The sequence below is a fragment of the Phyllostomus hastatus genome, unplaced genomic scaffold, assembly GCF_019186645.2.
Source record: "Phyllostomus hastatus isolate PE091 unplaced genomic scaffold, TTU_PhHast_1.1 phas_contig_86, whole genome shotgun sequence".
NCBI classification, from domain to species: domain Eukaryota; kingdom Metazoa; phylum Chordata; class Mammalia; order Chiroptera; family Phyllostomidae; genus Phyllostomus; species Phyllostomus hastatus.
The window spans coordinates 39,405,757-39,418,746 of record NW_025333977.1 but is presented as its reverse complement, the minus strand read 5'-3'; the positions used below and the strand labels follow the sequence as shown (position 1 = coordinate 39,418,746).

The 12,990-nt window shown below is 40.8% G+C and overlaps 1 protein-coding gene across 4 annotated transcripts in view; it reads left to right on the top strand.

Annotated features, from left to right (window-relative positions):
- The window catches only part of FGF12 (fibroblast growth factor 12), a 503,977-nt gene that overhangs the window by 151,259 nt on the left and 339,728 nt on the right, over positions 1–12,990 (top strand). Inside the window, exon 1 of one of the 4 annotated variants that reach the window (XM_045851676.1) lies at positions 11,829–12,112. The exons of 2 other annotated variants lie outside the window; for them this stretch is intronic. In XM_045851676.1, the coding sequence (XP_045707632.1) occupies positions 12,022–12,112 (91 nt within the window). In that variant the 5' untranslated portion in view covers positions 11,829–12,021. Of the gene's footprint in view, positions 1–11,828; positions 12,113–12,393; positions 12,517–12,990 lie in introns of those variants that run through there. One more of the 4 variants, XM_045851680.1, reaches the window with a different exon arrangement.

Genomic DNA, 12,990 nt, shown 5'->3' with positions numbered 1-12,990 from the left:
TGGGGAGAACATGTGAAAAGATACACACACTTGAAAATGTGTCTCAAGGACGTCAGAGGATATCAATGGAGTTAAGTTCATGGGGAAGATGGAGGAAAATGAGGCAAATCACGAAGTGTCTTTGGGGGTAGCTTAAATTGTTGACTTTATCTTGAATGCCCTGAAAAGTTTCTAAAGAACAAAATCCTTCAGGGATTTGAGTTTCGGGGTGATTATTTTGGCAGTGTGGAAGGTAAACTGAAGAGGGCTGGACTGTCTTTCACAATGATGTTGCAGTAATCATGCAAGAGGTGAGTGGGCACTGAAAGAAGACAGGAACGAAGTGGAGGGATGTGTGAGATGTTAAGGAAATAATATCTCACCCTCTGCCTGATTGGAGGTGAGTTAGCAAGAAGAGTCTAGGATGGTTTACAGGTTTTGGAACTTGGGAACCATATAGATGGAATCTTTTACTAAAATGTCCAACTTTGGGGGAAAGAGATGTGCACAGATTTGTTGTTTAGTAAGTGCCTGTGGGTCATTTCAGGAACACTTTCTAGGAAAGCCTGGGTATATGAGATTAAAACTATGGAGGGACTAGAAATCTGCTCAGCAGTCATCAACAGACTATGACATATGTAGAAGGATGCCCAAGAAAAGTAAAGAAAGGGAAAAGATAAAAGGATGCAACTCTGGAAACAGTAGAACTTGGAGCATGGCCAGGTGGGAAACTAAGAAATTAAACAGAGAAGTAAAAAGCAATGACAAGAACAAGAAGAAATGGGTGTCTCCAATGACAAGGGGGAAGAGCTTTATGAAATAGAGAATGATTAATAATTTTAATACATATAATTACAGTTTGTGTATAATTAAGAGAAAATGCACCTACGGAAAGTAAAAGAGCCTATTTTAGAAGAAGAGCATTAGTGGGGTGCATGGGCAAAAGGCAGAATGCACAGGCTTAGGAGAGAGTGAAAGGTGCTAAAATGGAAGCTGTACAGGTACTTCTTTTTAAGGCAGGGATGTCAAACTCACCTTCACCGGGGGCCACATCAGCCTCAAGGTGGCCTTCAAAGGGCTGAATGTGATTTTAGGACTGTATAAATGTAACTACTCCTTAACAGTTAAGCAAGAGTTCAGTTCAGTCACCAGGTAGAAACAAGGTGCTGGGCCAGATAAAACAAGGTGGAGGGCCGGATTCAGCCCGCAGGCCTTGTGTTTGCCACCTGTGTTTAAAGGTGTTTGCATGTTTATAGGGAAAAAAGGATAGAAAAAAATGCACAAAGAGGGGTTTTGAAAATTTGACATGAAGCTCTTGCATGGTACATGCAGTGGCCATCAGGGCCTCACACTGTGCTCTGCAGAAGCACAAGGACAGGCACACATGTATATTTGTGAGTGCATTCGTGTGCATAACAGGCACCTTAAGGGACGCTAAAACATTCCCTTTCTAAAGTCTGACATCATCATCAAGTCTTCGCTATGGCTCAAGTCAATGGTTCCAGTTAGTTCTTCCCCTCCTCCCCTGTCTTGACCATAGGTCCACAACCACTTGTATTAGCACAGTTAAAGCTCATTGTTATCACAGTTAGCCCAACCCATAGCTAAGACTCTCTCCCAGACCCTATTCGGAAAGCTGACACTAGTACATACCATACAATCCCTGTAAAAGCAATGTTATATTTGCTGCTGTCAGGTCTGTAAATGACTGACTGCCCTCTGCTTCTGGAAAGCAGATGACTTTGCAGAGAGAACATTTAATTTTCAGAAAAGGGAAAACTCCCTGAAATAATTTCTATGTTATTTTATAAAATAAATTTGAGTTTTACACTATCAAAACCAGAAGAAGCACATAGTGTCTTGTACAGAATGTTGCACTGAAATGTTTTTTTGGTTTTTTTTTTTTGGAATGTAGACTGATGTAACCACTGTGGAAAACAGTATGGAATTTCCTCAGAAAACTAAAAATGGAACTGCCTTTTGACCCAGCAATTCTGCAGCTGGGATTATACCCTAAGAACCCTGAAACACTAATTCAAAAGAATTTCTGCACCCCAATATTCATAACAGCACAATTTACAATAGCCAAGTGCTGGAAGCAACCTAAGTGCCCGTCAATAAATGAGTGGGTCAAAAAACTGTGGTACATCTACACAATGGAATACTATGCAGCAGAAAGAAAGAAGGAGCTCCTATCCTTCATGACAGCATGGATGGAACTGGAGAGCATTATGCTGAGTGAAATCAGTCAGATAGTGAAAGGCAAATGCCATATGATCTCACCTGTAAGTGGAACATAATCAACCAAACAAACAAGCAAGCAAAACAGAACCAGAGACATGAAAATAAAGAACAAATTGACAGTGACCAGAGGAGGGGGAGGGTGATAACAGGGTGGAGAGGAAGAAGGGGAAAGATCAAGTCAAGGAACTTGTATAAAGGGCCCATGGACAAAGACAATGGAAGGGGGAAGATTGAATGTGGAAGGTGCAGGGTGGGTAGGGCAGGGGAGAGTAATGGGGAGAAAATGGGGACAACTATAATTGAACAGCAATTAAAAAATGACAAAAAAGGGGGGAGTATTGCACTGGGAGGCAGTGTCCTGATGTGAGTGGTAACTCTGCCACTAGGAGCCATGTGACTTTAGGGGAAGTCACTGTCCCCTTTTTAGCCGTCAGTTCTGTGAAAGGATAGAGCTAAATATTGCCTATTTTTGTTTCATTTATGTTGAAATTTTATTCCCTTAAATCCTGAATGGAGTCATTCCACAAATAAATTTCCTTTTCCTATCAGTCATTTGGAAAAACTCCATTCTTGTCAAATGTCACTATATTGGAGTTTATCTTTTTGTCCTTTACCAACTTCCTAGACAAATGAAATTGACCCCTTCATTTTTGCTCTACAATAGTTTTCAAGCATCTTTATCCTCATCACCACTATTTGTATAGCTATCTGCTCTTCCCCACAGCCTTACATATGAGGTCACAGAGGGCAGGGGGCATCTTTATGATATGCACTGTATGCTCAACAAACATGCATTGAACAGGAATAAAAATCATTTAACTCATTCCACAGGTAGGCAGTATATACGACTGGTATCAACAATGGCTGGGCTTTTTTGAGACAGACCTGATTCATACTATAGAGTTAAGGAGACTTAATCTGGCAAGAACGGGTGATATGAAAGCTAGAAGGGGTTGGATGAGTGTTTATTATGAGTTGATGGGGTCTTTATTGTTTTTTGTTGCCTTTAATACCCAAGATTGTTGAAATTCCTCAAAAGCATGGGGGAGTCAAATACAGTTTATTTCTATTGTAAGCTAATATTAACTATTTTCTCTCACTGTCACCTAAATTTAAGACCTCACTTAAAAAATTAGTACATAAATTATAATTAAAATAAGAGAACTATCTCTGACCTATGACACTTAGTACTTTTCTCATTTTTTATGTCATGTACCCTACTCATTGTAGAGGACAAGTCTTATCTATGTGTAAACACTTCTTGGGATGAACATTCTGTTGTTAGGCATTGAGAAGGTGGGATTCTGACTTAAGTCTGCTGACTCAGGGCATCAGGACCATATTCTATCGGCTAATTGGAAATGACATTTTCCATTTTCAGTGTATCTCCTTCTCTTTCTGTATTTTATAATCAGTCTCAGTAATAAATACTTTTTTAACCAAAACAAAATTTATATATTTAACTATGTGACTATATTTTATATATCCTTTGTATTGAAGAATTAATGTACATACATAGTACCACGTTTTAAAAGTACAAAACGAGATGCAGTCCTCCGTGCCCTAGTCCCCTCCCTAGACCACACCTGCTGCCAGTTTCCCGTGTGCCCTTTCAGAGAGAGTCTGTGAATTTCCATACACAAATGTAAGCACATTCTTTTTATATCACACAAATTGCAGCATACTTTATATTCTTTTACATGTTTGTTAAAGTTCATGTATCATAAATTCATGTAATTAAATTTCAAATAATGAATTTTAGAGGTCTTTCATATCAAGACAGAGTTGATAATTTTTAAAATTTCAGAACACTCCCTGCTGACGGGTCAGCATCATTAGTGTCAGATAGTGCATCGGCAGAGTGGCACTGGTATCCTGTGTGCTGTCACTTGTTCACCCCACAAAACTGTATCCGGATGTTAAAGCCTAGAAAAGGCATTTGGGAAAAGTGGCTTTTTAAAGTTTGATAGATGGTGACAAATTGCCATCCATGAGTATATTCAGCGTGTACTCTGCTCAAGAATGTAAGAGTTCTATTTCCTTTACATTCTCTCTAGTACCCTGGCTTATCAAACATTTTTATCTTTGAAACCCAAATAATTATATTATTGATATTTGATATATTTTATAGTTCTCTGATTGTGAGTGAATCTTATGAGTTTTCACACGTGTAAAAGTGAATTATATCTCCTGCATAGTTCAAATCCTTGCTCTAAATTCTTTGTGGGTTGTTTATTAATTTGGTGCACAGTTGTAAAATACCTCCCAAATGAAAAATCCACAGTACAGTCCCCATATTATTTTACTTCAGCAATGTGAAATATTAAATGTTTATTAAATATTAAATGTTTATTTAATATTGATTTCATTCTATCAATATTTAATAAATAATTTATTAGAAGTTCCAGGTACTAAGATAAAAAAATGAAAGATATAGATACCTCAATTTGTAAGTAAAGGAGCTCATAATCTCTTGAGGGAAGAGACATATGTGCAGGCAGAATAAAATTAATTCTATGGTGCAGGAACAATATTTGTTACGGGAGCCCTCCCATATGTGTGAATGACTTGGGGTAGAGTTAGAAGGCAGCAGAGAACATTTCCCAAAGGAAGCTGGTGGCATTTTAGGGCCTGAGTGGGGGTTTTAGGGTCTGAGAAGAGTTCAGGTGACAGCAGTGAGAATGCCCACTTAGAACTCTGCCATCCTTTTGTTTGTTTATTTTTTGACCCTTGCCTGAGGACATATTTATTCATTTTTTTTAGAGGGGAGGGAGAAAGAAAGAGAGATCGGTTGCCTCTTGCATATGCCCTGACCAGGGTTCGAACCTGAAACCTAGGTATGTACCCTGACTGACTATCAAACCCACAACCTTTTGGAGTACATGGTGATGCTCCAACCAACTGAGTCATACAGCCAGGGCAGAACTGTGCCTATATTTTGGTAGTGAGTTTTGACTAATAAGCGACTGTTGTTTTCTTGAATTTCATGAGTATCAACTATCTTGGATTGATTGACTTCATATTTCTCACATAAAAACAACTCGTACTTGGCTATGATGAGGTAAAAACATTTTCCTTCTATTTGACTTATATAACTCACATTTAAAGGTTTTTTAAAAATATAAATGACAAGCTCTGCATTGATTCCAAACAAAATGTTACAGAGTTATTAGAATGGCAAACCTCCAACGCTAGCAGCAAATCCTGAAGTATTATTTATTTGAAGATTGGTATCTAGGGTGGGATGGTTGGAAGAAAATGCATGAAAGTCTTATACCTTAACTGGATGTCAGAAGGTTTTACCAGAAAACACCTGTAAAAGTAACAACATTATTTGTTGCCTTTTTTTTTTAGTCAGTAAGGTAAGATGTAGTGCGCTTAGGTTAAATGAGAATTACTACCCTGTGTCTCCTAGTGATGTGATGGAACATAGGGCAGGGTCGGGGGTAAATACAGAGTCTGAATTTGGGTGCTGGGTCTTTCAGGGGTGGAGTTTGTTCTTTGGTGGATGTAGTGCCCATTAGTTGTGGCTAGGAAGTAAGATGGTAGCATTTGTTAAGCTTTGGACATTGGATGTTTAGAGGAGAAATGCCTCCTTCAGTTCAGCTCACATTTCTTAATCTACATAAAGCTTTTCCTAACTGCTGTTTCTCCCTCAAAAGATAGAATGACCCAGTTTTTTCTGTGTATCTTCACTGAGCTCTGTAGTGCTACCTGTATTGCAAAGCTGTGTTTTACTTATGGCTTATATATCTCTCTTTACTAGCTTTTAGGGCAGGGATTTAGTTTTAGTTTCCAAATATTTATGGAAAGTATGAACGGATGAGTGACTGAAAAGTTATCTTAAAACCTTACCCCCTTCTTCTAATGACAATGACCTTGTTTTGAACTTCTGTATCAAAAAATGTTTAAATTAGTATAATTTAATTCCACTGCCCTTCTTGGTGGTGATTTCTGGTATTTTATTTTATTTTCTTAAATATATTTTATTGATTATACTATTATAGCTGTTCCATTTCCCTCCCTTTATTCCCCTCTGCTTTGTACCCCTCCCCCCACCCACATTCTTCTTCCTTAGTTCATGTCCATGGGTCATATATAAAAATTCTTTGGCTTCTAAAAGTGGTGTTTTTTTTTTCCTAGTAGCAAAATGGGAAAATAACATGAACAGGCAATTTCTTTGAAAAAATATAAGCTATCAAACAAATTAAAAATGTTCAAACTCACTCATAATTAGAGACATGCAAATTAAGGTGACATTACAATTACACCAACAAAAATAAAACAGTAGGACAATACAATCTATTGGTGGGGCAATGGGGAAACAGGAACTCTCATACAAGGAATTTGTGCAAGGTTCTTAGGACATTACAGATGTTTTACATACTTAAATAATGGAGAAATAAATCTAATTAATTTTAGTTAATTAAAATCAGCCAGTATGGAATACAAGTAATAATAAATGGACATAACTGGATTACAATCAAATAAACTACACTGAAAAGGAAGAGGAAGAAAGGAACTAATCTAAGTCATTTTGAAAAATATTATTTTGACTAGACAATGTAAAAGGCTAAAGATAAAAACATCACTTCTGTGGCATTCTTGCCAAAATTAATAACCTTTGACTAATCAGTAGAAAACACCAGAAAATCCAAATTGAAAGACATTCAATAAAATATTTGAGCAACATTTATTAAAAATGTCAATGTCCTGAAAGACAAGTAGAGACTGAAGCTCTCTCATAAACTGAAGAAGATTGAGGAGACAACTAAATGCAGTGTGGGTCCCAGTTGAATCCTGAAACAGAAAAAGAAAGGACATTAGGGATTTAAAAACTGGTGAAAGTTTGCAGTTTATTTTAATAGCATGGTGCATGTGAATTTTCTGGTTTTGATGGTTGTACACTGGCTATGTAAGTTGTTAACATTAGGAGCTGGGTAAATAGTATACATGAGTGCTGTATTATTTTACAACTTTTCTGTAAGTCTAAATTTATTTCAAAGTAAAAAATTTAGAGAAGAAGAAATAGAAGAACAAATAATAAAGAATAAGAGGAAGAATATAAATTTTTTTTAATATTTTCTTTTTTTAAAATTTATTCACTTTTAGGGAGGGAGGGAGGGAGAGAGAGAGAGCGAGAGAGAAACATCAATGTGCTGTTGCTGGGGGTTATGGCCTGCAACCCAAGCATGTATCCTGGCTGGGAATCTAACCTGCGACACTTTTGGTTCGCAGCCTGCGCAGCACTGAGCTACGCCAGCCAGGGAGAATATAAATTTTTAAAAGACTCGGGTGTTAGCTTTCTTTGAAAATAGTTAAAAGTTATTTAGACCTTATGTCATTAATACAGTAAACTTAGCTTCTAGTGGCTATTTCTGTCACATTATCTAATAAAATTGATTTTATTGCCATCTCTGTGTGTTTGGGCTATTCTAACAAAAAACACCATAGACTGGGTGGCTTAAGCAACAAGCATTTATTTTTCACAGTTCTGGAGGCAGGGAAGTCCAAGGTCAAGTCACCAAGATCCTATGTCCATTAAGGACTGGCTTCCTGGTTCACAGATGACCATTTCCTTGCTATGTCCTCACATGATGGAAGCGGAAAGGAAACTCTCTGGAGTCTCTTTTATAAGGGCAGGAATCCCATTCATGATCCAGAAGCTTCCCAAAGGCCACACTTCTACTACCTGAGGGGCTAGGAATTCAGTGTAAGAATTTGAGTGGGGGATACATTCAGTCTGTGGCAGTTGCCTATCCAAATTGGATTTGAAGGTATTTCTGATACGTGAGATACAGGCCTGGTTGCACCCCAACAGTCAGTGGAGTACATACAACACAGACCAAAGGTGCTATCACACTGATGTTGGTCTTTTAGTTTCTGTGTTGGTTTCTGTTTGAAAATATAACTTACTCTCCACTTGATAGACATTTTGTCATTAGTATACTCATTAAAAGTTTTTGGCCTGACACAATTTTGAATATCTTATTACTGATTCAATGTGAACTTCCAAGCAGATAAATACACTGATTAATTGCACAGCTGTTGCCAAGAGTCGGCAGATTCCTATGTTTAATATGAACAGAAAATGTCTTAGATAAGCCACCACTTAAAAATGTCAGAACTCCCTCAGACAATTATTAATTCCTACAAACTATGAATAAATAACTCTTTATAAAAAGGAAAACTTTAGATACTAGGAGTTTAAACAAGCTCACCTTTCATCATGTACCAGATTTTCTAATCACTCTTAGAAAGTGATTATTTCAGCCTGAAGCCACATGTGTGGGTCACATGCTGGAGCTGGTCCAAGGTCAGTTAAAAACCAGAAAGAATGCCTAACGTAAAAAACAAAAACAACTCAATAATTCAATCAGAGACAGACACATAATTTAAAATTTGGTCATTAAAATAACAATGTATCCTGAATTTAAAATTTAAAAATATAATTGCCAATACAATTTTGATTTTGTCTTATAGAATAATACAAACAGAAAGCAGAAAATTTGGAAGTTTTGCTTAAACTTCGATTTGCCACATCACTACCGTCCATTGTGCTCCTGGCTAGTACTGTCTGTCTTGTTTTGTCTTGTGTTTGGATGGTGTGGTGGCTGTACAAATGTATTCTCCTTGAGTACCGCCCAGGACACTTTAGGAAGACTACATCTGTGTGCCTAATAGTGGAACTGGAAGTCCCCTTAGGAGTTGCTTTAACAAACAGGTACATTGAAGTCCTGATAAGGGTAAGAACCTTTATTTTTTTAATAAGTTTAAGTAATAAATTTCTAGTGATCAGTAAATACTATTTTATATCTGTTTTGATCCAGTTTCTATAATGTATAGTAAGAAAACAATTTGCATTAAAAGGCTCTGTGCTTTCTTTGATTTAATCTGAACTCACTTGAGAGTTCAGTGACTATAAAAATCTGTTAATGTGATCCCTTGAATTGGTTTTTCAACTACTGTGATGATTCATTTTCTTTGTGCTGAATACGCTTGGACACAAGAATCACTTCAACAGCCATTTAAACAGAAGACAACAGACCATTTGAATATGAATTGTGACAGTTACCTTTCCTGCCCTGCCTTCTAATAGTTTATAGTTTTGTTGGGGAGGCAGAAGGTTCACATGTAAACCCTTCCTGTAATGAAATAAAAGAGCTAGTATATTAAGTCCTTGAGGAGCACCTAGAACCCAGGAAGTTGGGAATAGCACCTTATCTTGCAAAGCTAATAAAAATCTTCAAAGCACTTTCACGAGTTTCACCGCACCGAATCCTTGCACTGACTCTGGCCAGTAGGCAAAGAGGTTCATTATAAATACAAAAACTGATACTCAGGATGTCGTGTGTATTTTAAATTCACACATGGACCTACTTGTCTGCTCTGGTCCCTTTGACGGTATCAGGATCTTGCCTCATTTGTGTGTGTGCATGTGTGTGCTATGTTTCAAGGAAAGCATTTACTGTATCTCAAAGTAAACAGGTAACTCTGGCACTGGGTTCCAGAGCAGGAGCGCTCTACCGGAAAGCTCTCTGCCCGTGCTCCAGCATGAAGGACTATTTTAAGGTGTTTTTCTTTTGCTAATTGCCTCTCCCTCCATGGGGAATTTCTATGGTAGAATCCCCAGGTGAGCCAAGTTTCTCACTAATTCCCGAAGAGACCGGAAAGACGATGGCCCTGACCCAGGTTGCCCAGAGATGACAGTGCAGCAGCGTTAGCAAGATCTTCAAGGACCTTGCAGCCCACAGAGCCTGGGTGATTCTAGGGAACAACAGTTCTAAGAGATGATTGGAAGAAAGGCCTGGATGTATCTTACTGAGCCCTGGAAGCACCTCTAATGACCTTATCTGGCTTGAGCTAATTCTGAAAGGAACTAAGAGAGTGTGGAGCCAGGGGTGGCGGTGGGCTCAAGGCCGTCCAGATGTTCTGGCTTTCTTCTACCATCTTTGAGAGGAAAAAGGAAGTGACTTCTGAAAGAATATTTTTTTCAGACAAAGTCAATATTTTCTTCAGCATTTAGAGAACATCATAGGAACTGTGAAGTCTTAGCCTAGAGAAGAGAAAAAGGAAAGCGGTGTTGAAAACCATTTTTACTCCTTTGGAGGGAGGAGCTAACTAGCTAGTGCTAGGTGTCTGTGGGACAATGGGTGGAACAAACTTGAAGTTTTTGGCTCAGTGTTAGTGTAAACCTTCTAACAGGTTTTGTGCAATGAACTAACTTGGGAACTGGTGATTTCTCTATGCCTGAACTGGCCAAGCAGAAATGCAAGCAGAAATGTCGACACTAGTATGGACACTAGTGTTCGCTGGAAAGTGAAAGTGGTGGAAAACCCTCAAGTGGGGTGCTAAGTGATCATCGTTAACACTATTATAGCAGTTATTTTATATCAAGTGTTTTCTTAACCCTCAACAAGGGGTGTATAAGGTAAATGTTGTAACTTTTTTAGAGATGAGGAAACTGAGGCACAGAGAGGTTAAATAATTTGTTCAAGGTCACATAAAGAAAGAATTTGAATCTAGGCTGTTTATCTCCAGTGTTTATATTCTTAACCATTTGCTATATTGCTGAGTCCTCTACAGTCCCTCTTGCTGTGAGATTCCAGGTAGGGTGGGTGGAGTTCAGTCCCACTGTCGGCATTCTTTGCAGGTTTTGTGCATAAACCTTCCAAAAGGGCTTTGATGGCTTCCCCTGGGAGCAAACAAATGAACACTCTAACCATCAAGTCAATAAATAAAGCCAAAGAGGTTGTTGGTGAAAAAATAATCAAGGCCTTCAGACCCACATGGGAAGCTCACTGGTCATCTTTGGGGTCAGGTGGCAGAGGCAGAGACATCAGAGTTTTGAGCCAAAGGGAAGTGCTCTTGTTTCTGATTATCTTCCTCCTCTGCCTCTTCTCCCTGGTGTCCGGAGCCCCCTTCTGGCCTCCCTTTCCTTTGCACTGGCCTTCCCACTGGACCCGTGTTAAACTTCTCCAGGACACTGGAAGGCACAGGGACGATCACGAAACAACCAATTCTCTATTCCATACCCTTCGCCACCCCTGTATACAGAGGGGCAAGTGTTATCCAAGGTTACAGAGCCCCCATCAGAAAATCCAGGTGCCCAGACTCCCACATCAGGGCTCGGCGCACACCTAGGCACACCTTCCACTCACTCGCGCACCCGTGAGCTTTCTTTATTCCATATCCCCTCCTCCCCACCCCTACTCTCCAGTTCCCTGGAGTCGCATCTTAAGCTTTGCAGGCACCGGGGTCCAGTCCTTCCAGCGGGCGCTTCCCTTCCGCCGCATTCCCACGCCCAGTCGCCCTCTGCACGCGCGCAGCCCACGGGGGCCCAGGGTTCACCGCCCCACGCTGAAAAGAGGAGTAGGGCCCTGAGCCAGGAGTCCAGAAGGCCAGGGCCCGCACGGGACCCCCCCTCGTCCCCCCAGTAGTCGGCACCTGGAAAGGGGCACCGACCCAGTCACCCTCCAGCCCTCAGACCAGTCGCCTCTTGGAAAAGTCCCAAAGTGTCACGTTCGCTCCCACGGGGGTGTGGCCGCGCCTGTGGCTCCCCGAGGGGCTGCCCCAGCGGATCCGCACTTCCTCCTCCCCGCGCCTGCAGTGGCCGGGGCGCCTGGATCGCTCCTGCCCTGCGCCCCGGATCCTGCCGGGTCGCGGCGCAAACTGCTCTCTACCTGGGACGCGCGCACGATGGACGCGAGAGCCGGCCGTACAGGACAGGCCGCCTTTCGGCTGGATCAGTAGCGGAGGTGGGCGGGGAGTGGACGAACCCCACACACGCGCTTCTCCATGAAGATTCTTGAGCTTTCTTTGAAGAAAGGAGTGCATATGCTGCAGTGTCTCTGTGGAAGGAGCCTGAGGACCAGCAACAGCCTAAGTGGTGAGAAAATGTTCTTTCCTTAGTCCTAACCCCCCCACCCCCGCCCCTCCACCACCTCGTTCAGGGCCTCGCCTCTTCCCTCCCCTTCTTTATTCAGCGCGGTAGGTGGTGGTGTGGGGCGAGATAATGGCCCCCGTCGCGGGTACTGCCTTTTTTTTTTTTTTTTAAATCCCTGAAGTCATCAGCGCTTTATAGAGCGCTTTAGCTGTCACCTAGCGCCTGAACTGGAACCTGCGGGTCTCTTTTGGAGGGGAGCTTTCAGTGACCTGCTTTCGCACTTCCTCGCGGCTCGCTCCTTGTGACTGGCGAGGGCGGCGTGCGACTGGGAGTTTCTCAGTGCCTCCTCCGAGAAGTTGCCGGTGCGTTCGACAGGAGAGGGGACTTCTAAACAGGTGGCTGGCGAGGCAGGTATCTTTTATTTTTCTTGCTTTGTTTGAAAAGTAGACATCTGGCCGTCATCCAGGAGTTCGTTTTGCCCTGGAGATCAAGCAGTTTCTGTCCTTCTTGCGGGGACAGGAAAGCTCCTTTTAGCTCGGGGGCTTCCCAAATCCGGTCCCCCAGGCAGGGCACAGGGAGGCGAAGAGAAGCTGGCTCTTTTTAAATGACCAGCGATATTGAGAAAAACAATAAAAAACTTAATGAAAAAATAACAAACTAAAACAGTGTGATTGTTTTCTGCGAAGTCCTTGGAAACAGGGTGCTGTTTTACAACATTTTCCATTGTCCATCTTTTTCTTTTAAGATGTGAGTCCCCTGGAAAATGATTACCTCTAGTAATTTTGCAAGTGCTAATCAACTTTTTGTGTCTTTGGTTTTCTCTTACAAAATGGGAATAGTGTGTGGGGGCAGAGGAAAGCTACCGCTGTCATGTCTAAACA